The 20,587-nt window shown below is 48.8% G+C and overlaps 2 protein-coding genes across 4 annotated transcripts in view; one reads left to right on the forward strand and one right to left on the reverse strand.

Moving 5' to 3' along the window:
• The window catches only part of LOC142830745 (uncharacterized), a 54,132-nt gene extending 43,269 nt beyond the window's left edge, over positions 1-10,863 (reverse strand). The window contains exons 1-3 of one of the 2 annotated variants that reach the window (XM_075937500.1): positions 9,923-10,863; positions 7,708-8,922; positions 1,975-2,406 (exon numbers count right to left, since the gene is read on the reverse strand). In XM_075937500.1, coding sequence (XP_075793615.1) covers positions 8,729-8,922; positions 9,923-10,442 — 714 coding nt within the window. In that variant the 5' untranslated portion in view covers positions 10,443-10,863 and the 3' untranslated portion in view covers positions 1,975-2,406; positions 7,708-8,728. Of the gene's footprint in view, positions 1-1,974; positions 2,407-7,707; positions 8,923-9,922 lie in introns of those variants that run through there. The other variant, XM_075937499.1, reaches the window with a different exon arrangement.
• Positions 10,864-12,861: 1,998 nt separating this feature from the next.
• Positions 12,862-15,515, forward strand: LOC142830747 (transcription cofactor HES-6-like). Of its 2 annotated transcripts, XM_075937518.1 has the most exons (4): positions 12,864-13,168; positions 13,253-13,339; positions 13,418-13,499; positions 13,593-15,515. In XM_075937518.1, exons 1-4 carry the CDS (start codon positions 13,088-13,090, stop codon positions 14,036-14,038), a joined length of 696 nt encoding a protein of 231 aa, XP_075793633.1. In that variant the 5' UTR covers positions 12,864-13,087; the 3' UTR covers positions 14,039-15,515. The 2 variants fall into 2 exon arrangements, with proteins under 2 accessions (XP_075793632.1, XP_075793633.1); XM_075937517.1 differs by having other exon boundaries at positions 12,862-13,168; positions 13,253-13,499.
• The last annotated feature ends 5,072 nt before the right edge of the window (positions 15,516-20,587 follow it).

Below are 20,587 nucleotides of genomic sequence, written 5' to 3' on the forward strand. Positions count from 1 at the left end.
TCGTGGAGGTGTATCCTTTCTGCACCAATGCCTTCAGGATAGGTCTCTTAGATTCAGGCAAGCATTCCATGAGGGTTGAAAATTTAGAATAATTGTCAAAATTGTGATTTGACAAGTGAGCCAAATAGTTAGCTATGCGAAGGAGGAGTGTTGCTGACTTATACACTTTCCTCCCAAAGAGATCCAGTCTTTTTGAGTCCTTATCCGAGGGCTGGCTCCTGTACTGTGGAGCATGTGCTCATTGCCTGGCCACATCAACCACCAAGGAGCTGGGCAATGGATGTGTAAAAAGGAACTCTGAGCCTTTGGGCGGCACAAAGTATTTCTTGTCTGCCTTATTTGTGGGTGGAACCGATGCAGGGGTAGCCTAGAATTCATTGGCGACTTCCAAAATTGCCTCGTCAAGAGGAATAGCCAATTTAGGAGATTGAGAGGTTTCCAAATTCTTGAAAAGTTTATGGTGCTTACCCTGAATCTCAGTGTGCTGGATGTTCTGAGATAGGGCGACCCTTTTAAATAATTCTTGAAATTGTCTAATGTCATCCGGGGGTGAGATGTCTCCTGGTATTACTGCCTCATCCAGTGAAGAGGATGAAGGGCCCACCAGCGACTCTTGGGGTTGGAATGATTGCTGAAAGTGTTGGTTTTCCTCAGTATGGGAAAGGGCAGGTAGTGGTGAATGCGGACTATGTGAAGCCGGTGGATCAATAGCTGGAGAGTAATGTACAGATGAATCACCCGTCCTAGGCCTAGTAGGTGACCTGGAAGATTGGTGGTACGCACGACTATATGGTGAATGTGATCGAAAGTAAGTGCGTTTGTCATATGGGTCCCTGTAGCAGTATAAGGATCGTGATGGCGAGTGGTCATAATGATGCGACCTGCTATATGATCTCCTGTATGAGTAGCCGGGAGACAATGGAGGTGATTAAGACCTTCGGCTTAACAGAGATGGAGATGCCAAAAAACGGTAGTGCCGATAGCAGTGGGTCGCTCTGTGCCCATGGTCCCCTGGCAGAGTTAAGAAGGGAACTTCGTTGGTGGTGACCTCCTTGGTGATTGAAGTGGGGAAGGTGAGGAGGGTTCAGGAGAAAACACTGGGGACAGGGAGCGCGGGGATGGGCTTCTTAGGTGTCTTGTCTTAGCCATAGCCTTCACTGCATGAGGCAGTAATAGCCATAGCCTTTCTGGGATGTGGCCGTGTTGGTGCCGGTATCGGCACTGGGTCCTCCGGTCTATGTGGAGTGCAGTGCCATCAGTGGTGCCAGTGGCGGCGGTACCACAATCGGTGCGCGATCGGCCGATTGGCGCGGTGCCGCTTGATTGTCGGTGCTGGCTGGCACTGGTCTCACCGGTGCCGATGGTGTCGATGCTGCCCGTGATGTTGCCGGTGTGGACAGTGCCAGTGCGGTATGCGCAGACATTGCCAGTGCTGTAGACCTCGGTGCCGTTGAATGACTGACTTCTGGCACCGAGGGTCCGGATTTTGCCGCTTTAGAAGGGGCTGGCCGTGACTCAGGTGGGCCAGAAGTGCCCGGTTTGGAGCTGATGCTCAATCTGCTGTGCGAAGTGGCAGGCAGAGAGTGAGTTGGAGACAGCTTGGTCTTTTTAGGAGGTGCAGCAATAGGAGAAGAAGCCCTGCACTTTTGCGGCTCTGGTGGGTGAGGGCTGTGCCGTGGAGGCGGGGTCCTGAGGCTGTAAAGCCCTATAGAAAAGCATCATCCTAAGCCTCATTTCCCTATCGCATCTAGCTCTTGATCTGAGCTTGGAGCAGTGGGGGCACCTTTGTGGGACATGCCTCTCCCCTAAACATTGAATGCAGGAGGAGTGACCGTCGGAGGCAGGCAGGGCCTCTCAGCAAACCTCACATTTTTTAAACCCTGGGGAGCTGTGCATTGTTGTATTCAATCAGTTGTGCAGTTAAGAATAAAAAACAGATTCTTTTTCTTTTTTTTTTTTTTTTTTTTTTTTTAAACAGGGAAGATTCAACTGGGAGAAAAATTCCAACTAGAACTTAAGGTAAGAACAAGAACTGTAGTACTTAAACTGTAGAGTTATGAAGAAAAAAACTACTTTTTTTTTTAAAAGAAGTAAAAGGACTTGAACAGGGGAGATAAGCAAGAGAGAGAGATCAAGTTTTAACTATTAACAAGCCTGAATTCATCGTGTTTTGAAGGGAACCAGGGAGAAGCTTGTTGTTCCGTCTGCTGCCTGAGGTGGTTAAAGAGGAACTGGCTCAGACCGGACCGAGCAGTGCGAAAGGGTGCGAAAGCCGCGAGACGCTCCCCGCCCATGTACAGTCTGGCCAGACTACTGCTGCAAAAATCTCCATCCTGCGGAGCCGGGGCAAGCCCAGCACCTACAGTGGAGTACCCACGGGGACTCCTCGAAGAAGAATGTATACATCTGAAAAAATCATGTTATCACTTCAAGCCAACTGTAAAATTAAATAAAAATTACAGTACTATTAAACTATTATTGAGGATTCTTAATGTATTTCAGATTGTCTCATTGATTTGTTTTATTGCTCATTCACCAAAGAAGCATATATTTTACAGGCATATAAAGCACGGAACCTCCATTGTTATCATTAGGATTTGCATGCCTACTGAATGTAGATAAATGGATGTCACTGAGGGTATGTCTATAATGCCACCCTAGTTCCAACTAGGGTGGCTAATGTAGTCAATTGAACTTGCAAATGAAGCCTAGGATTAAAATATCCCGGGCTTTAATTGCATGTTCCTGGGCGCCGCCATTTTTAAATGCCTGGTAGTTCAAACCCCCTGCCCGCGGCTACATGCGGCACGGGCTAGGTAGTTCAAATTAAAGCTCCTAATTCAAACTACGTAGCCCATGCCGCGTGTAGTTGGGGGCAGAGGGTTCGAACTAACGGGCATTTAAAAATGGCGGCGCCCGGGAACATGAAACTAAAGCCCGGGATATTTTAATCCCGGGCTTCATTTGCAAGTTCAATTGACTACATTAGCCACCCTAGTTCGAACTAGGGTGGCAGTGTAGACATACCCTAAGGGCCTGCTCTAAAGCTCACTGAAGTAAAAAAGATGCTCTCCCCCATCAACTTCAGTGGGTTCTGGACCAGGCTGTAAATTAGAAATAGATGAAACTCCATGTTTTTTGGTTTCTCTCACATGGCTTTAGTTTTTACATCTTCTTTTCAAGACTTTGCAGGTGTCTTCCTGATACTGTGGCTTTTTCTCATGCATGTATCTTCTCTCCTTTTCATCAGTTTCTTTGGTCCTGTAGGGTACGTCTACACAGCAGGGCTTAACTCGAAGTAAGCTATGCAAATTGAACTATGTCAATTGCGTATCTTATGTTGAAATAGCGAGCATCTACACAGCACTTCTTTTGAAATAGAGCACTCTTCCTCCATCTTCCCTTATTCCTCATGCAATGAGGGTTACAGGAATTGGAGTAAAAAGTCCTCCAGATTGACAGTAATTTTGACATTATTTCGAAATATTTGCCTGCTGTGTAGTACCGGATTAAATTATTTCGGAATAGCGCTAGTTATTTCGAAATAGTGTAGCAGTGCAGACTTATATGTGGGGTGCAATTTAGAATCATACACTCATAAAATCATAGATGTAAAAGGGACCTCAGGAGGTCATCAAGTCCCCAACTAAATCATCCCAGCCAGGGCTTTGTCAAGCCAGGACTTAAAAACCTCTAGGGATGGAGATTCCATCACCTCCCTGGGTTAACCCAATGCTTCACCACCGTCCAATTAGTTGGACATGCAATCCAAACTAACTTCTGATTAGTTGAACATGCAAAACTTTTGTGCTGCTGCAGTTGTGGAAATTATGACAGAGCTATCAAAAAGCCTGTCTCACCTGGCTGTCTTAAGTTTCTTGATTTCTCAGGCTCCCTGGGAATCATATTTTCACTCTGAACTTGCTGATTATTTTGTACCATTTCTCTATGCCGTTCATTCTTTTTCTCCTATTTTGCTAAATGTGACTACATCAAACTCATTTTCAGGTCTGAGAGTTATTCAGAGTGTTTCCACTAATTACAAGATGGAACCAATCTGTATAAGCACAAAACTTTCTCACAACAGAAGTTGGTCCAATAAAAGATAATATCTTAGCCACCTTGTCTAATAACCTAGGACCAACACAGCTACAACAACACTGTGAAAGATCTATGGTGTTCTTTTTCAGTGAATAGGACATTACACAATGGACTATATGGGTCAACACAACAGTGCCAAACTGTGAACACTGACCATGTGCACGCACCAGTATAAATATATTTCTTCATGCAAGAAACAAGTGAGTGTTCATAATAAATACAGCCACAAAGAAAAAGTGATCAGGGATGTAAGTGAGAAATGTCAGTGGGTTCTTACGACATTAACTGCAATTATGCCTTTCTCAAAGTGCCAATTCCTCTGTTGCAGGGGTGGGAAATAATTTAAGGAGGGGCACTTCACAAATTTCTGAAATGGTCCTGGGCCACCTGAGAAGAGATGGGGTCGGGAGGCTTCCCCATCCACAGATCCTGATTGGCCTGGGGTTGGGGAAGTGTGTTAAGTTTTGAACAGCTGGCGGTTCCCTCTAGGCACCGCATGCCCCTGGAGTCAGGAGGAAACTTCGGGCGCTCCCCCTGTCCCCAGGCCAATCAGGACCTGAGGGCATAGGAGTGCGCAAACTCTCCTGCCCCCTGCCTCTGCCCAGCCAGGGGTGTGCGGCACCTAGAGGGAACCACCAGCTGTTTTGAACAGCTGGAAATTCCCTCTGGTGTCATGCTCTTCTGGTGGGGACAGAAGACTTTGTGTGCTCACCTGTCCCCAAGTCTTGATTGGCCTGGTGATGGAGGAGTGGCAGGGTGGCCACGGACTGGATCAACTGGCGTAGCAGGCCAGATCTGGCCCCTGGAGGTTGTCTTGCCCACCCCTGCTCTATTGGCTTACTTACAAAATAGCATGTGCTAGCAGCTTTCATGAGATCAAAAATGAAAGCAGCATGAAAACACTAAAAATGCATTGTGGAGGTTGTTTAAGGCAGATAAACACTAGGGCTACGTCTACACTGGCATGATTTTCCGGAAATGCTTTTAACGGAAAACCTTTTCCGTTAAAAGTATTTCCGGAAAAGCGGGTCTAGATTGGTCCAGAGTTATCGTTATAACAATGTTCTTTCCCGGAAAAGCGTGTCTAGATTGGCGGCACGCTTTTTCGCAAAAGCAGAAGCCTGGAACCATTTTGAAAAGGGCAAAAGGCCATCAGACCTTTCCGGGGGCGGGGCCGGAGCTCTGTTCAGACACGTGCTTAAAGGGGTCTTGCCGGACAGCCATTTCTCTCGTGCTCCCGTGCCTTGGGGCCTCTGCCAGGGACTGGCACCCTTAGCAGGTTTGGTGGTTGCCCTCTGACTTTTGGGGACACCACCCTTTGGCCCCCAACTGCTTTTTCCTGCGTTTTCTTTCTTCTGCCCTGCTCTGTCTGCCATGGAGCCGTGTGTGGCCATGTGCCTGCTCAGGCCCCTGTTGGAGCTGTGCAAGTGCCTGCAGCTCGTGCTGCAGGCTGGTGCCCTGGTGTTCCAGAACCAGGAGGCAGAGATTGCTTTCGACTCCCTCACGAGGGAGGCCCTAGCGACCCTGTGGCATCAGCACCCCACCGTGGAGAGGCCAGTCTGGAGTTTGGACACCAGTACTGACTGGTGGGACCGGCTGGTCCTTGGACTATGGGACGACCAGCAATGGCTCTGGAATTTCCGCATGAGAAAGCAGACCTTCCTGCAGCTGTGTGCCTGGCTCACCCCCGCGCTACAGAGAGCCACCACCCGGCTGCGGGCACCCATCCCCGTTAACAAGAGGGTCACCATCGTGCTGTGGAAGCTGGCCACACCGGACAGCTACCACTCGGTGGCACAGCAATTCGGGGTAGGAAGATCAACCGTCGGTATGATCGTCATGGAGGTAAGTCCCAGGGGGAGTGGGGTGGGTGCTGCACTCCATGCCCAGGGGCAGCCAAGACTCCAGGCTGGGTTGCTCAGGGGTTTGGCCCGTCCCTCCCTTGCACAGGACCGCTGGTGGGAGGGGCCGTGGGGGGCCCTGGTGTGTGTGTGTGTGCGCGCGTGAGGACAGAAGGAATCAAGGGGGGGGCCAAGGGAACTCACACTCAACCCTGCCATATGTTATGTGTTCCCTTGTGTTTCTCTGCACCCTTCTGCAGGTCATCCACGCCATCAACAACATCCTGCTTCCAAGAGTCATCCGCCTGCGCGACGTGGATGCTACCATGGCCGGCTTCGCTGCCCTCAGGTTCTCCAATTGCAGGGGAGCCCTAGACGCAACCCACATCCCTGTCCAGGCCCCGGAGCATCGAGCAGCCCATTTCATGAACCGAAAGGGGTACTGCTCCATTGTTCTGCAGGCTCTCGTGGACCACCGGGGCCACTTCCTGGACATCTACGGGGGCTGGTCCGGCCGGGCACACGACGCCTGCATCCTCCGCAACTCTGGACTCTTTCGCAGGTTGGAGGCGGGCACCTACTTCCCCCGGTGGGACTTGACTGTCGGGAATGTGCCTATGCCCATCTGCGTCATCAGGGACGCAGCCTACCCCCTGCTGCCCTGGCTAATGCGGCCCTACATGGGGCAGCCAGACCAGAACTGGGCCCGGTTCAATGACCGCCTCAACCAGGCCCAAAATCTGGTGGAGCTCGCCTTCGGACATTTGAAAGCCCGCTTCCGTTGTTTGCGCACCCGTCTCGAGATGGGTGAGCGGAATGCAACGGAGGTAGTGGCCGTGTGCTGCGTGCTCCACAACATTGTGGAGCGCAGTGAGGAGGCCTTCCTCCCTGCATGGATGGCAGCCGAGGCACAGACGTTTGAACAGCCCCACACAGCTGCTGTCCGCCAGGCGTGCCAGGATGCGGTGCGCATCAGAGAGGCCCTGGTGGACATGTTTGCCCAAGCCCCGTAGTAGGGTTGCCTGGGTCTCCCCACACGACTCCCTCCCATCCCTTCCCCACCCTCTCCCCCCAATTGTAAAGCGTCGGTTCCAAGCACATCGGCCGTCATCATGACTGTTCGTCGGGTGCGTCGGACGTAGTTAGGGTGTTTCTTTTTAGTTTAGGCTAGCGCTTAGGCCACCATCGCCTGTCCCAAAGAACAGGGAAGAGGATTCGGGGTTCGAGCGGAAGGTTCAAGTCAGCATACCTGATTCCAGTCATCTTCGAGGGATCTCCTGGCTGTTCCTCTCCTGAGGCCCGGAAGGACCAAAGGATTGAGGTTGCCAGCTTCGCCCTCATCTTCCGTCAAGGGATCTCCTGGCTGTTCCTCTCCCAAGGCCCGGAAGGACCAAAGGATTGAGGTTGCCAGCAACACTAATGTCACGGGGCGCACGCCCCCCCAGTAGCCTCAGTGCCCCCTGACTGTCTTCACATGGCCCATCTCAGGGCAAGTTACAGTCTGTATGGGTTGCTCATCATCAGCTTCACAGCAGTTTATACTGGCCCTTTAAACAGGCCGAGTCCACAAACGGATTCTCGTCGTAGCTGGGCACCCCCCCGGTAGGGGGACCTGGGCCCACCCTACTCCACCGGGTCCCGGCCCAGGGCCCTGTGAGCGACCAGGTATAGGGTCACTCCCTCGGTGGGGCTAGCTAGCCAAAACCCACCAAGGCTCTCAGGCCAAGAGGGGCGCCTCCCGCTCCTGCCCTGGGCCACTTCCTACCTGGCCTTGCCCAGCTGGCTGCGATCTCCAGGCCGGTGTCCCCTCGGCAGGTAGTCTCCAGGTGACACCAACTCGCCTCTGCCTTCCTCCAGGCCTCTCCTGCCATCCCCGGCAACTGCTGAGGGAGAGCTTCCCTCTCCAGTCCGTCTCCTGCAGCTGTATCCCTCCCAGGAGCTCCTGCTGCCTCTGCAGTCAGCCCTGCACTCCCCCTTCCAGCAACTGGGCCTCTCCTTTTATAGCTGGCAGCTGAGCTCATTAGTCTAACCATCTCAGCTGGTCTTCCAGCTTCCCTCAGGCTAGGGCCTGAGCCTGGGGCTTAAAGGCCCAGTGCAGGGCAGGCGCCCTGTCACAACTAACAATCATCCTCCCTGCACCTAGACTATGTTACATAATCTTTAGTGTGAGTCTTTTAACCGTTCTTGCTTGTTTGTTATCTATGTTAAATATAGTTAGTGGTTTAAATTCTACTGAAAAGTCTCAGTATTTATTTATGCGCCACAAACCAATGACCACTTAAAAAGGGACCCCCGGTGATAGAATACAGAATTTGGTGTCCACAGTTTGTAACCCTTTTAAATTTAGGTGGCTAATTGGCATCTCAAATCATTTCTTACAGTTACCTCGAGTAACACAATAACCAACACAAGAATCAACTGAACAATAGACTTTTTATTTACAAGGGGGAGGGGGAGGAGACCTTCAACTGGAACAGGGAGGGGGAGGTGCTACTGGTACGGGTGGCCCCTGCGAGCGCTTCTTCGGGGGCGGACCTGCACATGCGGGGCAGGCTGCATCGGGGCAGGCTGCACGGAGAGGTGGGCAGGAGCTGGGGGCATAGGAGCAGGGGCGGCAGGAGCAGGGGCAGGAGCTGGGGGCATAGGAGCAGGGGCCATTGCAGGGGCATGGGCAGTGCTACGGGAGAGATGGTGGGGTCATAGGGTACGGCCATGCCATAGTGCATGGCGTGCACAAAGTGCGTAGTGAGGATGGCCATGGAGTCAGCCATCCTTGTACACTGTGCCTAGAAGGCACCCCAGGCCTCCTGCCGCCACTGCAGGTCCCCCTGCACACAGTCATGAATGGAGCCCTGGATTGCCTCCACCGCTACAATGTGGCGGCGAAGCAGCTGGTCCCGGTGTCGGAGCCTGCGCCTCCAGGGTTGGCCAGCTGGGGGTGCCGCTGCTGCCGGACTGGAAGGTCTTGAGCTCCATCCCGCTGCAGGGAAAAGAAGAAAGGATGGGTCAGTCAGGCAGGCCGTCCACTGTCCCCACACCTCATGCCCTCCACTCCTGAGCACAGGTGACCCCACAGTTGTGTGGCTTGGGCCCACTCGGTTCCTCCCTTGCCCCCCGTGTTGTATGTTTGCAAGGAGGACCGCCCCTGGAGTAGGGTCCTCCTCTAGTATTGTAACCACCGGTCTGTGTCCTGGCCCCATGGAGGGCGGGAGGGTGCTTGTGTTGCGTACACCCATGGAACTCCCTGCTGGTGGAGACTGTGAAGCTTTGGGCTAATCACTGGTGTTTGACAGGGAGCGAGATGCATCCCCACACAGTGCCTGAAAGCACATCTGGCAGAGGTGGTCTGGGTTCTCAGATCCCATCGCGTGGGATATCTCCTGGACAGAACCAGAAGAGTGACTGGGGGGCAGGTGTGTCCCATCCTTGCAGCAAAACTCAGGGCGGGCCTTCTCCCTCCCACTATCCCTCCCACAACCCCAGTAGCCCAGGGACATGTGTGGCCACGGTGGGGACTTCCCTTGGGGAGCCAGTCAAGGCACCGGGAGCAGGCGAGGGGCTCGGTGGGGCATGGTCACAGGACCGTGACGCTGCGGCGTACCCAAGAGCAGCTGGCTGTGCCTCACAGCCAGGCATGGGACAGTGTGCCGTTCTCCGTGCTGCACCCTTGGCGGAGGTGCGGGCTCTGGGCTGAGTCCCTGGGGCCCTGGCTGGTCCCAGCCGGCATCCATCCTTCCCCCTGGTCCCGCCGAATGTGTGTGAGCAGCACGGTCCCAGGCGTGCCCTGCAGCTGCCTACCGCAACCACGTGCCACTCGGTCACCAGGCTGCACGGGGTTGCACGTGCTGCTTGCTGTCTAATGCTACACAGCGTGCAGCTCACGTGGCCTGAGTGACATGCTCTCCCCGTCCCCCCTCCGGGTGCCTGGCTCCCCCCCCCGCCACCCTCCGCCCTTGTGAGTGCAAACTGCAAAGACTCACCAGTGGATCCTTCCCCGGCCTTGGAGGAGCTGCTGGAGAGGGCCTGCTGGGTGGCAACGCTGGCCTCCTCTCCCGAAGCGCTGATGCTGTGCTCTTCCTCCCCTGCCTCGGTGGTTCGGATGACGGGGGGGCGCTGACAGGTGTCAACAGGCACATCCGGGCCTTGCAGGGCTGGCTGCCCGAGGATGGCATGCAGCCGGTCGTAACGGGGGCAGGTGTCTGGTCCTGCCCCCCTGCCCTCGCTGGCCCGCACGTACCCCAGCCAGAGCTCTTTCACCTTTGCCCGGACTTGCTCACTGTTCCGGACAGCGTGTCCCTGTTGGCTCAGAGCCTCGGCCATCCAGACAAAGATATCGACATTCCAGCGCCGGGACCGGATGTCATGGAGACCCTCCTCCTCCTGCCAGAGGTCTAGGAGGGTCTCCAGCTCCCTGGGGGTCCAGGAGGGAGCCTGCCTTTTGCAGCCCCTGGGGGCCTCCTGAGCTGGGGGTGCAGGGGACTCACCAGCAGGCGCTGCCATGGCTGGCTTCTGATGCTGGCTGAGCAGGGCAGGGGCGCTGTGGCAGAGCTCGGGCCACAGGGCTGAGGCACGCTCCTGCCTCGTGCACTCAGCAGCCTGCAACTGCTTTAGAAGCTCGGGTTACCAGGAAGTCCAGGGCTCCTACTGGGTCTCCAGGTATCCAATCCACTTTTTTCCGTTTCTTCTGCTTTTTCGGAAAAGCGCTAGCTTGCTGTCTACACTGGCCCTTTTCCAGAACAGTTTTCCAGAAAAAGGACTTTTGCCCGAATGGGAGTGGCAAAGCTTTTCCGGAAAAGCAGTTGATTTTCCGGAATAACTTGCCAGTATAAACACAGCCTAGGGCTACGTCTAGACTGGCATGAAAAGTTTTCAGTTAAAAGCATTTTCTGAACAGAGCGTCTAGATTGGCACGGATGCTTTTCCGCAAAAGCACAAAAGCACTTTTTGCGGAAAAGCGTCTGTGCCAATCTAGACGCGCTTTTCCGCAAAAAAGCCCCGATCGCCATTTTTGCAATCGGGGCTTTTTTGCAGAAAACAAATCTCAGCTGTCTACACTGGCCCTTTTGCGCAAAAGGACTTTTGCCCGAATGGGAGCAGCATAGTTTTTCCAGAAAAACACTGACAATCTTACATGAGATCGTCAGTGCTTTTTTGGAAATTCAAGCGGCCAGTGTAGACAGCTGGCAAGTTTTTCTGGAAAAGCGGCGGATTTTCCGGAAAAACTGGCCAGTCTAGTCACAGCCATGTAGTACTGAGCAGAAATGAAGAGTGTTATGCAGAACACATACAGAGAGGCAGACAGATACAGGTACTAGCATATATCTATGCATTTGTCTTTTTGTGCCTAAGATGTTGATTACACACACACGAGATGCATCTCATTTTCTTAGATAGTCAAAATATGACATACATTACCAACAAGGAAAAAGAAGGAAACAAAGAAGTGAGAGCAAACACCTGTCGCTCTCCTTGGGGACAAGACCTAATGCTTTTTATTTGATTCAGTCTGTTGAGGGGACTGCAGCTGCCAACTGTCATCAGCATCAAGTTACATTCACAAAGACACATTCTTTAGGTTAAGGAACAGAAAAGGCAACAAAATCCAGAAAGGAAGGGAGGAATTTTTCAAATGTGTTGCAAATACATTGGATCATGATTCTTTATAGAATTTCAATGTCTGACTTGATGATCAGTCTGATTTTGAAGAATACACATGCTGTTTCATGGTAATTGCTAAATAAATCAAGTATTCAAAAGACAAACATCACCTAGAAAAAATTTAAATTAGTCTATGATTGTATGTAAATATTCACATTTCTCATAATATTGAATTCTTATGAGGGCCTACTCCTAAGTCATTGACTTTAATTGGAGTTTAGATTAAGTAAGGACTTGAAGCCTGGACCCATGGCATTTTCCTCCAAATATCTGTATCTGCTTTCCTACTTGCACAATTTAGCCTTCTTCACACCCACATTGTTGATTACAACAGATCTCTTACTTTTTTATGCCTTTAATAACATGAATACTGTTAAGAAACAGTTGTCAGGGAGATTTATAATACACTGTAAAGTACACATACCAATAAAGTAACTGGAAATTGGTTCCTAATATCTAATAAATAGAGCAAAAGAGATTTCTGCTGGTTTTTTGAGGTTTTTTGTTCGTGGAATTATGAAAATTTGGCAGCAATTTAATTGTGAACACCTTTGGAAATGTAGCATGAATTCTAGAAAATGGTAACTGTTATATGTTCATGATGTAGCCTGGAAGATTTGTTGATAACAATAGAAAGAGTTTAGGGGACTTTATTAGTGCCAAAGATAATAATATCCCTTATGAACAATAGACTTATGATCTGCAGTAACGGTATTGTAAACTGTTTGTTCATAGCCACTAATCCTGGTTCTCAGTGTTCCATGCTATTATTTAGCTCTAATTCTAAGAGCACAGCAAGCAGAGGAAGAGTTGGTAATGCTGCTAGGCAATATTTACCTCCCTTGGTTCAGCAGAGTGGTTCAGTAAATTCTCTGGTTTGGCCAAGGGTCAGGCCCAAAGGTGCTGGACAAGCAGTACCAGATGGCTCGTGGGAACAGAAGAGGGAGTAGTTTCCTCAAGAAACATAGGGCTTGGTGCCAGTGTTCCCATCCCTTTTCACATGTCTGAGCTTCCTTCCCCACTTGAGCAAAGACTTCAATTGGAGTACTCTGCTGGAGTTCAGATTGAATCCCATCCTATATACAGGGTAGTTTGTTCCCACTGCTGAGTGAATCCCATTACAATCGACACAAAAAAGCAGGCAGGGGATGACCCCAACCAACGCCATCCAACCTCGAGCATCCTGCCCTTCCCAGCCCTCTCGCCTAGCCTCCCCTCCCTCCTCCGCACTAGAGGAGATTCAGAACGCCTCTGGCTAGACAAAGCGCCGGTCTCCCATTGGTCAGTTCGCTCATCGCTACGGCTTCTCCCGGCTCGCAGTGACCAATGGTCTCATTGACATGCAAATCAGAGGCTATAAGTAAGGCCGGGGAGCGGCGCCACGGGGAGGGGCGGGGGAATCTCGGGCTGCCTGTGTGATCCAGTTGCCAGCTGCCGCCTCCTCCCGCGCCCCTCCCCCGCCCGCGGCGTTTGAGCCGCGCTCCGCCATGGCCCCGTCCTCGCGAAGCAGCAAGAGCCGGCCCAGCCGGGAGGAGGAGGGCGCCTGTGAGGCGCGAGGGGACAGGAAGGTGAGCGGGCCGGGCCGGGCGGGGAGCGGGGCCGCAGGTGGAGCCGCGGCGCTCGGTGCAATGTGCGTTTCCCCTTCTCCCCAGGCCCGGAAGCCGCTGGTGGAGAAGCAGCGGCGCGCGCGGATTAACGAGAGCCTGCGGGAGCTGCGGCTGCTCCTGGCCGGCACCGAGGTAGGCAGCGGGCGGGGCCGGGCGGGCCGGGCCAGGCGCGGGGCTGATCGCTCTCCTCTCTCGCCGCGCCGGCGGCAGTTTCAGGCCAAGATGGAGAACGCCGAGGTGCTGGAGCTGACCGTGAGGCGGGTGCAGGGCGCGCTGCAGAGCCGGTCGCGCGGTGAGTGCCCCGCCGAGCGGGGAGGGGGCGGGGCGGGGGACGGGGCGCCCCCTCACTCCCGCTGTGTGTGTTCTCTTGTGGGCGCTGCTGCAGAAAGCGACAAGTTGCACCGGGAGGCCAGCGAGCGGTTTGCAGCCGGGTACATTCAGTGCATGCACGAAGTCCATACCTTCGTCTCCAGCTACCCGGGCATGGATGCCACCCTCGCCGCCCAGCTGCTCAACCACCTGCTGGAGTCCATGCCGCTTAACGAAGGCAGCCTCCAGGACCTGATTGCGGACGTTTTGTCAGAGCCTTCCATCAGCCTCTGGCCTGGCATTGAGGGCCTCTCCCAGCCCACCGGGGTGTCCTCTGCAGCTCTGAGCCTGGCCAGCCCCCCTACAGCTCTTCTTTCCCCGTCCTCCAGTGAGGAGACCTGTTCTGATCTGGAAGAGACGGAGGCCGAGCAAAGTCCGACCTCCCCCACTGGACTGGACAGTTCCCGGACATGCAATGTGCCTTCCCCTAGCTTTGCCAAATCTATGTGGAGACCTTGGTAAATACAGAAAACTGCACAGGAATCAGCAGATATCTACCTAGTAATGGGGGAATACTTGAGCACTGTGTTCTCCTTACAGCCATTGGAATAGACAGTGGGGCTTTCAGATGGTGCATTGGGTGTGTCTACCATTACTGTATTTCAGGACTGCAGAGATGGCACTCTTACACTGTCAGACCCTGACAGGTTAATTGTTAAATGTGTTAACATTCAGCAGTGTGAGAGATGTTTGGTAACTGTTGGATTGTTTTTGGAAAGTTTGGAGTGTTGGGAGGGGAGAAGATTTTTTTTTTTTTGTTCGCAAAGCTCTTTGGTGGATGCACAATGGTATTTCACATGCTTGTCTCATCCTTTTGGCCCTTATAAAAGGCCTCAATATCACTTCCTTTTTCTGTAAACAAAAAGCCCTTGTGCATTTTATACCTTGGTGGTTAACCAATGAGGTATATCACGTAAGTGTGCATGCACAATTTTAAGCATTATAGTGAAAGTAAAGATCCCTGAAAGGGATTGGTGTGGTTATTGTCTTTTATTATTTAGTGGTCTGGAATCTTGCCTTCAGTGAAGGAAGAGTAAACTAGAGATCAGTTGGAATTAGACAAACATTTAATATTGGTGGCAGGGTGCCTTTTAGAAATGAGTGTTTATGCACATTTTGCTTTTAGCACATTTGAGTTTGTGACTTTATGTATATTAGGGTGTCAAATGTTTTATTTTTAATCTTTAATAAAATATTGTATTCACAAATGATCGCATGTATTTTGGAGTGTAACACACTTCTGACCACTTTAAAATTAAAAATCCAGTTCCAAATTGTTTGGTATTAACACATTTTTATCTATTGTGGAAAAATACTGGTAATTTAGCACTTAATTCTCGTACTAAGCATAGCTAGCTTAGGTATTGGAAGTTGAATGTTTTTGTTTAATACTGAAAGATGCTTAGGATATTGAAGGAAACCAAGGTAGTGGTATTGTAGGTTGACTTTAGGATACTAAAATTCCTGGGAGTGGTTGTGTGACTGCCATTCTCAAGCAACTACTTAACTTGATTTCCCCAATTAAGTCTTTTTTGTAATGCTGTAGTTCTAACTTGAGTACTAGGCAGTTGATCTGCTTGTGTCTCTTTACCTGTATTCTGCTATAAGGATTGACAGATGTTGAAGTGTGTGAAATAGATTTGAAAATTTTCTCCAAAAAGAAAATACTTAATGACCTCTGGAGCACCAGCATTCATGTATACAAGGTCATACACCTCAGTGTTCCTATTTTTTGGAAGATATAGGTTATTTATACTAAGATATTACCTTTCACAGCTCTGTTGTTAGGAAAAGTATTGTGATGTTGCTTCCTTAGTACATGTGGAGGTATTTAAGAATAGAACCAGCTAGGAGAGGAAGCACAATAAGTACATGGTGATGAAAACATGTAATTTTCTTTTGTTAATAACCCTGTGAACAATAAAATTGGATACCTAAATTATTGGTAGACCTCTGTTTTGTAACTTTCTTTAAATTATCTGATGTGGGTGTTTTTTCACAGCTGAGTTGTTTGTTTTCCCTAGTTGTGCTAAAATTCTCACCTGCCTTTGAACTAGCAAGCAGAGCAGCACTTCTCAAAAGAGGTGAGAGTACTGCCTGTAAAGACCTTTCTGCTTTAGAGAGGGAGGATGGTGTTTTGATGTGTAAATGGAAGTAGTGGCATGGACAGTTCAACTAAAAGTAACACCCTAAGCACAAATGACATCTCTTGGAAACTCATTTCACAGAGTGAATGTGATTCCAGATTTGTTTAAAAGAAGTGATTGCCCTCCAATAATACCTGCATTCTGAACATTTTATTCTTAGCCACTGTTCACTAGTACTAATAGTAGCAAAGCATTATAGTGAGTGCTCAAAGATAAATTGAACATTAAAAACATTAGGCTCTGGCAAATGATTCACTTGTAAGATTCTCTTGAGGGAAGGTAAAACCATAGGCTATTTCCTCACCACAGCAACAAAAATGCCCAGCATTTTAAAGCCCTAGTCCAGAATTCACCAGCCAGCAGGGCAGAAAATGGAAGACAAATCTAACCTGTGCCAAGGTAGTGAAGATGTGCACAGTACCCCCTGCAGCTTAAACAGTGTTGTATAATTGAGTGTAGGTTGCATTCACTTGCATGAGATACTTCTGGTGAAGTCCTGTGCATTCATGTGTGTTGGAACATTTTCTCTATCAGTCATGCATGTCCAACAAACTACTCTTGTAATGGTTTTCCTCCAGCTCCTCCAAGTGTACTGCTTGCAGGGAGATTCCCTGGCAGCAGGGAGGTGCTTGGCAGCCTGGGGAAACTGCTGGGGCAGATCAGCTTGATTTCATTTCGATGAGATAAAAAGACTTGGTTAGGGCTCTTCTGAGGGCCTTGTGAAAGTAAAGTGCAAATCCTGACACTTGTGTGATAGAAACATGACAGAAGACATGCCAGCTTTGGTTCAGTAGTGAATTTTGTAGCTAATAAGAGTCATTGCCCTGTAAATCAAAGTAAAAAAGCTTTGCCCTATAAGTCTTACAGAAGGAAAGCTTGAGGGTAAATAGTGTGATTTCCCTAATCTCATATATACCCACTATATTTTCTCTCCCACAGCATGTGCTTCATTTAGCTATAGCTGAAGGGAGAAAGTACTGCCAGGCACATATTTAACCCACTTTAGCATGTTACAGCAGTAGATGTACTTGTACACCTTGTATAAAATATATAAAGGCTTTTTTGTAAAGCTTATAGATTATCATTGTATACTTGTTTTTAGCAGCACTGAGGGAGTGATCTATTATCCTTGTAACTATGCAAGTACCCAGTGTGCATTGTGGAGAAGTAGTCTACAATAAAACTCAAACAGCAGGAATGGGTAGTGGTTTTAGTTTTAGGCATGCTAACTAAGGCCTTCTGTCTGCTCTTTCAATAAAGCCAGAAAACTGGGGTATAATTATCAACAGAAACCAAGTGTATGTACTCTGCCCTTCCTGAAAGGAGGAAAATGTACTTTTTCTGTTCATTATTCTCAATTTTTATTTAAGAAAAATCACCTGGGCCAAAGCAATGCAACTTAGCCCCTGAAGTGTCAAAAGCATTTTAGAAATGTGCTAAAATAGGGTTTTTTTAATACACAAATTAAGTTCTTAGAAAGTTTACATCCTCTGATGCTATAGCATTTCAAAACCTGCATTTCTGAATTTACGGTAAAGGTGTCAGATCTAACACTTCCCTGACAAAGGCAGGAAGAGGTGAGTGTTGGAGAGGGAAGGAGAAGATTTCCAGCAGCTCTGATGGGGGGAAATCCATGCAGTCCTTTTCAAGTCCCCCACAGAAACTGCCTTTATTCTTTTCCACTCCAAAGTAATATAAACATGCTCTCTGATCTGACACTTTATTGTATTATAAAAGGAAAGAGCAGCAGCCCACAAAGAGAAACTGTTTGATATGCAGTTGAAGGATTAGATAAGGATGGACTCATTCTCTCTCCCCCTCTTACTGTAGGTCAGTTACTCACACCTGTTTCAGGGAAGAATTGATCCTTGTAAGAGCAGGATAGTTCTGATTAGTGAGTCAAACATCTTACAACATAGTGGCAATACCATCAAATACTTTTGAAAACTATCTTGGGCAGGATGTAGAATTTAGTTGTCACTTAAGGGGTGGAGTACCTCAGTCCTTGAGACTGGATGCAGCCCCCAGTTTGCCTGGACCTGGCCCCTGACACTCAGAGGCCTCCCCAGCACTGGCACTCCAGTCCCCCCTCCCCCTCCAAGACTGGAGCAACCTATTAGGCTGGTCCCATCTCCTCCCCAGGCATTGGTGTGGGAGGGGAATGTGGGGAGTTTGTTTCAGCCAGGGGCCACATCAGGTTGTGTGGTTTTTAATCACTTGATTGTGGCCCCTGACTGATTTTTTTTGGGAGGCCAGTGACCCCCAACGCAAAAAAGTCTCCCACCCCTGTAAAGGTTCACAATCAAAGTTGCTGTATTCTAAATTTGATTTACCTTTTCCTTAATTGTCAGCCAATATGTGTACTTCTCCTGTGTTTTTTCCCTCCAAACAGCTATTTTTGAAAGAGGATATGCAAATTCCTGTGGAATGTGCATATCTTCTGATCTCACTTTCGAAAGTGGATCTTTCAAAAGTGAAAGTAGTCTGGATGTGTTTTTTTCAGGAAAAAACCCTTTTTTGAAAAAACTTAAACCTCATTTTTTAAGGAAGTGTTTTTTTTGAAAGTTTTTTCTGAAAAAAACGCATCCAGACTACTTTCACTTTAGAAAGATCTGCTTTTGAAAGTGAGATTAGAAGAATTCCCATAGAATTTGCATATCTTTTGAAAATAGAACATAGTCTAAGACACATCCTCAGTTAAAAATAAAGGAATAATAAAAAAGTAGTCAACAGGCCAATACTCAGAAGCAGCTCTAGAGAGACCAGGATGAACACAAACAAATCCAGGCAAACAGATTTCACTTCAAGCTTCCCAGAAGTTAGTCAACACCAAAACTAAGGCTACGTGTACACTGCAGGCTTTCTGCACAAGAACAGCCGTTCTTGCACAAAAATGTGTGGAGTGTCTACACTGCATGTGTGTTCTTGCACAAGTAAATTTAAAGTAAGGCATCAGAACAGAGGGCTTCTTGTGCAAGAATTATTCCTCTTCCTCACAAGGAATAAGCCCTCTTGTGCAAAAAGGCCAGTGTAGACAGGAACAGGGTTTCTTGCACAAGAAATCCCTATGGCTAAAATGGCCATCAGAGCTTTCTTGCGTAAGAGCATCTACACTGCCATGGATGCTCTTGTGCAAAAGCATGTGGCAGTGTGGATGCACTCTTGTGCAAGACCTTTTGCACAAGAACTCTTGTGCAAAAAGCCTGCAGTGTAGATGTAGCCCCAGCGTTTTAAACTTATGAGAAGCTTTCTGATAAAGAATATAAGTTATTACAATTGGTTTGATGTGCATGAATTATTTTTAGTAAAAGTGCCTTCTGTGAAAAAATACAGGGATTATTTGAGTTCAGTCATGACACCTGAAATACCTACTTTCTTGTACAGTCAATCACTTATCTCCTTCAAATTCACCCTCAGAACTCACTCCTTTACCTAAGCTGCCTTGTGACAAATTGTATTACAAGTTTCAGAGGGGGTAGCCATGTTAATCTCTAACTTTAAAAATGAGAAGTTCTCAGACACTTTAGAGGCTCATAAAAATATAAATATATCATGAGCTTGCGTGGGCAAAACCTGCTTCATTAGATGAGATGAGCTCAAACTCATTTTGTCTGAGTTGGGTTTTATGCATGAAAGCACATGATTATATATTAAAGTTAGTCTCTAAGGATGTGTCTAGACTACAGAGTTTTGTCTACAAAAGTGGACTTCTGTCGACAAAACTATACCTGTGTCCACACTGCCTTTGAGTTATGTTGACAAAACTCAGCAATTTTGTTGACGTATGTAAACCTCATTCTACGAGGAGTAATGCCTTTCATCGACAGAGTTCTGTCGATAGAAGGCATTATTGCATCTATACTGTCCTTTGCATCCACACTGTTATGTTGACAAAACGGCTTGCTTTGTCGACAGAACTGGATGTAGTCTAGACGCTCTTTCTCGACAGAAGCTTTCTCGACAGTATCTGTTGACGAAACTTCTGTCGACAAAACCCTGTAGTCTAGAGGTACCCTTAGGTGCCACAGTACTACTAACTGGTATTACAGTCATGCCTGAGGCCCTAGTGATGATAGATGCCTTATCATACTAGTTGCTACTAGTTTGCTGAACAGTAGCAAGGCCTTAATGCAGGACAACACTAGGGGGCTGTGTATACACTGGGCCACTTATTCCTGAAAAGCAGCCACTTTTCCGGAATAAGCTGCGAGCTGTCTACACTGGCCACTTGCTTTTCTGGAAAAGCAATGATGATCTACTGTAAAATTGTCAGTGTTTTTCTGGAAAAACTATGCTGCTCCCGTTCGGGCAAAAGTCCTTTTCCGGAAAAACTGTTCTGGAAAAGGGCCACTGTAGACAGCACAGTAGTCTTTTCCGGAAAAAAAGCCCCGATCACGAAAATGACGATTGGGGCTTTTTTCTGGAAAAGCGCATCTACATTGGCACGGACGCTTTTCCGGAAAAGCATCCTGCCCATGTAGACGCACTTTTCCGGAAATACTTATAATGGAAAAACTGTTCCATTTTAAGCATTTCCGGAAAAGGGCGCCAGTATAGACGTAGCCGGGCTTTCTAGACTGCATCCCTTTTACGGAAAAGGGATGCAAATTAGACATATCACAATTGCAAATGAAGCAGGGATTTAAATCCCCCCACTTCATTAGCATAAAAATGGCTGCTGCTTTTTTCCCGCTTGGAGCTTTGCCAGAAAAAGCACCAGTCTAGACGCGGATCTTTTGGAAAATAAAGCCTTTTCTGAAAGATCCCTTATCCTTCATTTTAAAAGGGATGCAGTCTAGACACAGCCTTGAAGTGCTACATTGGCACAACTGCACCTCATAGAATCCTAGGGTTGGAAGAGACC

This window comes from Pelodiscus sinensis, chromosome 10, assembly GCF_049634645.1.
Source record: "Pelodiscus sinensis isolate JC-2024 chromosome 10, ASM4963464v1, whole genome shotgun sequence".
Lineage (NCBI taxonomy): Eukaryota > Metazoa > Chordata > Testudines > Trionychidae > Pelodiscus > Pelodiscus sinensis.

Coding starts and splice junctions, on each gene's coding strand:
- LOC142830747 (XM_075937517.1), top strand. CDS start 13,088: ATGGCCCCGTCCTCGCGAAGCAGCAAGAGCCGGCCCAGCCGGGAGGAG. Junction 13,169..13,252: donor AGGCGCGAGGGGACAGGAAG/GTGAGCGGGCCG, acceptor CCTTCTCCCCAG/GCCCGGAAGCCGCTGGTGGA. Junction 13,500..13,592: donor GCTGCAGAGCCGGTCGCGCG/GTGAGTGCCCCG, acceptor GCGCTGCTGCAG/AAAGCGACAAGTTGCACCGG.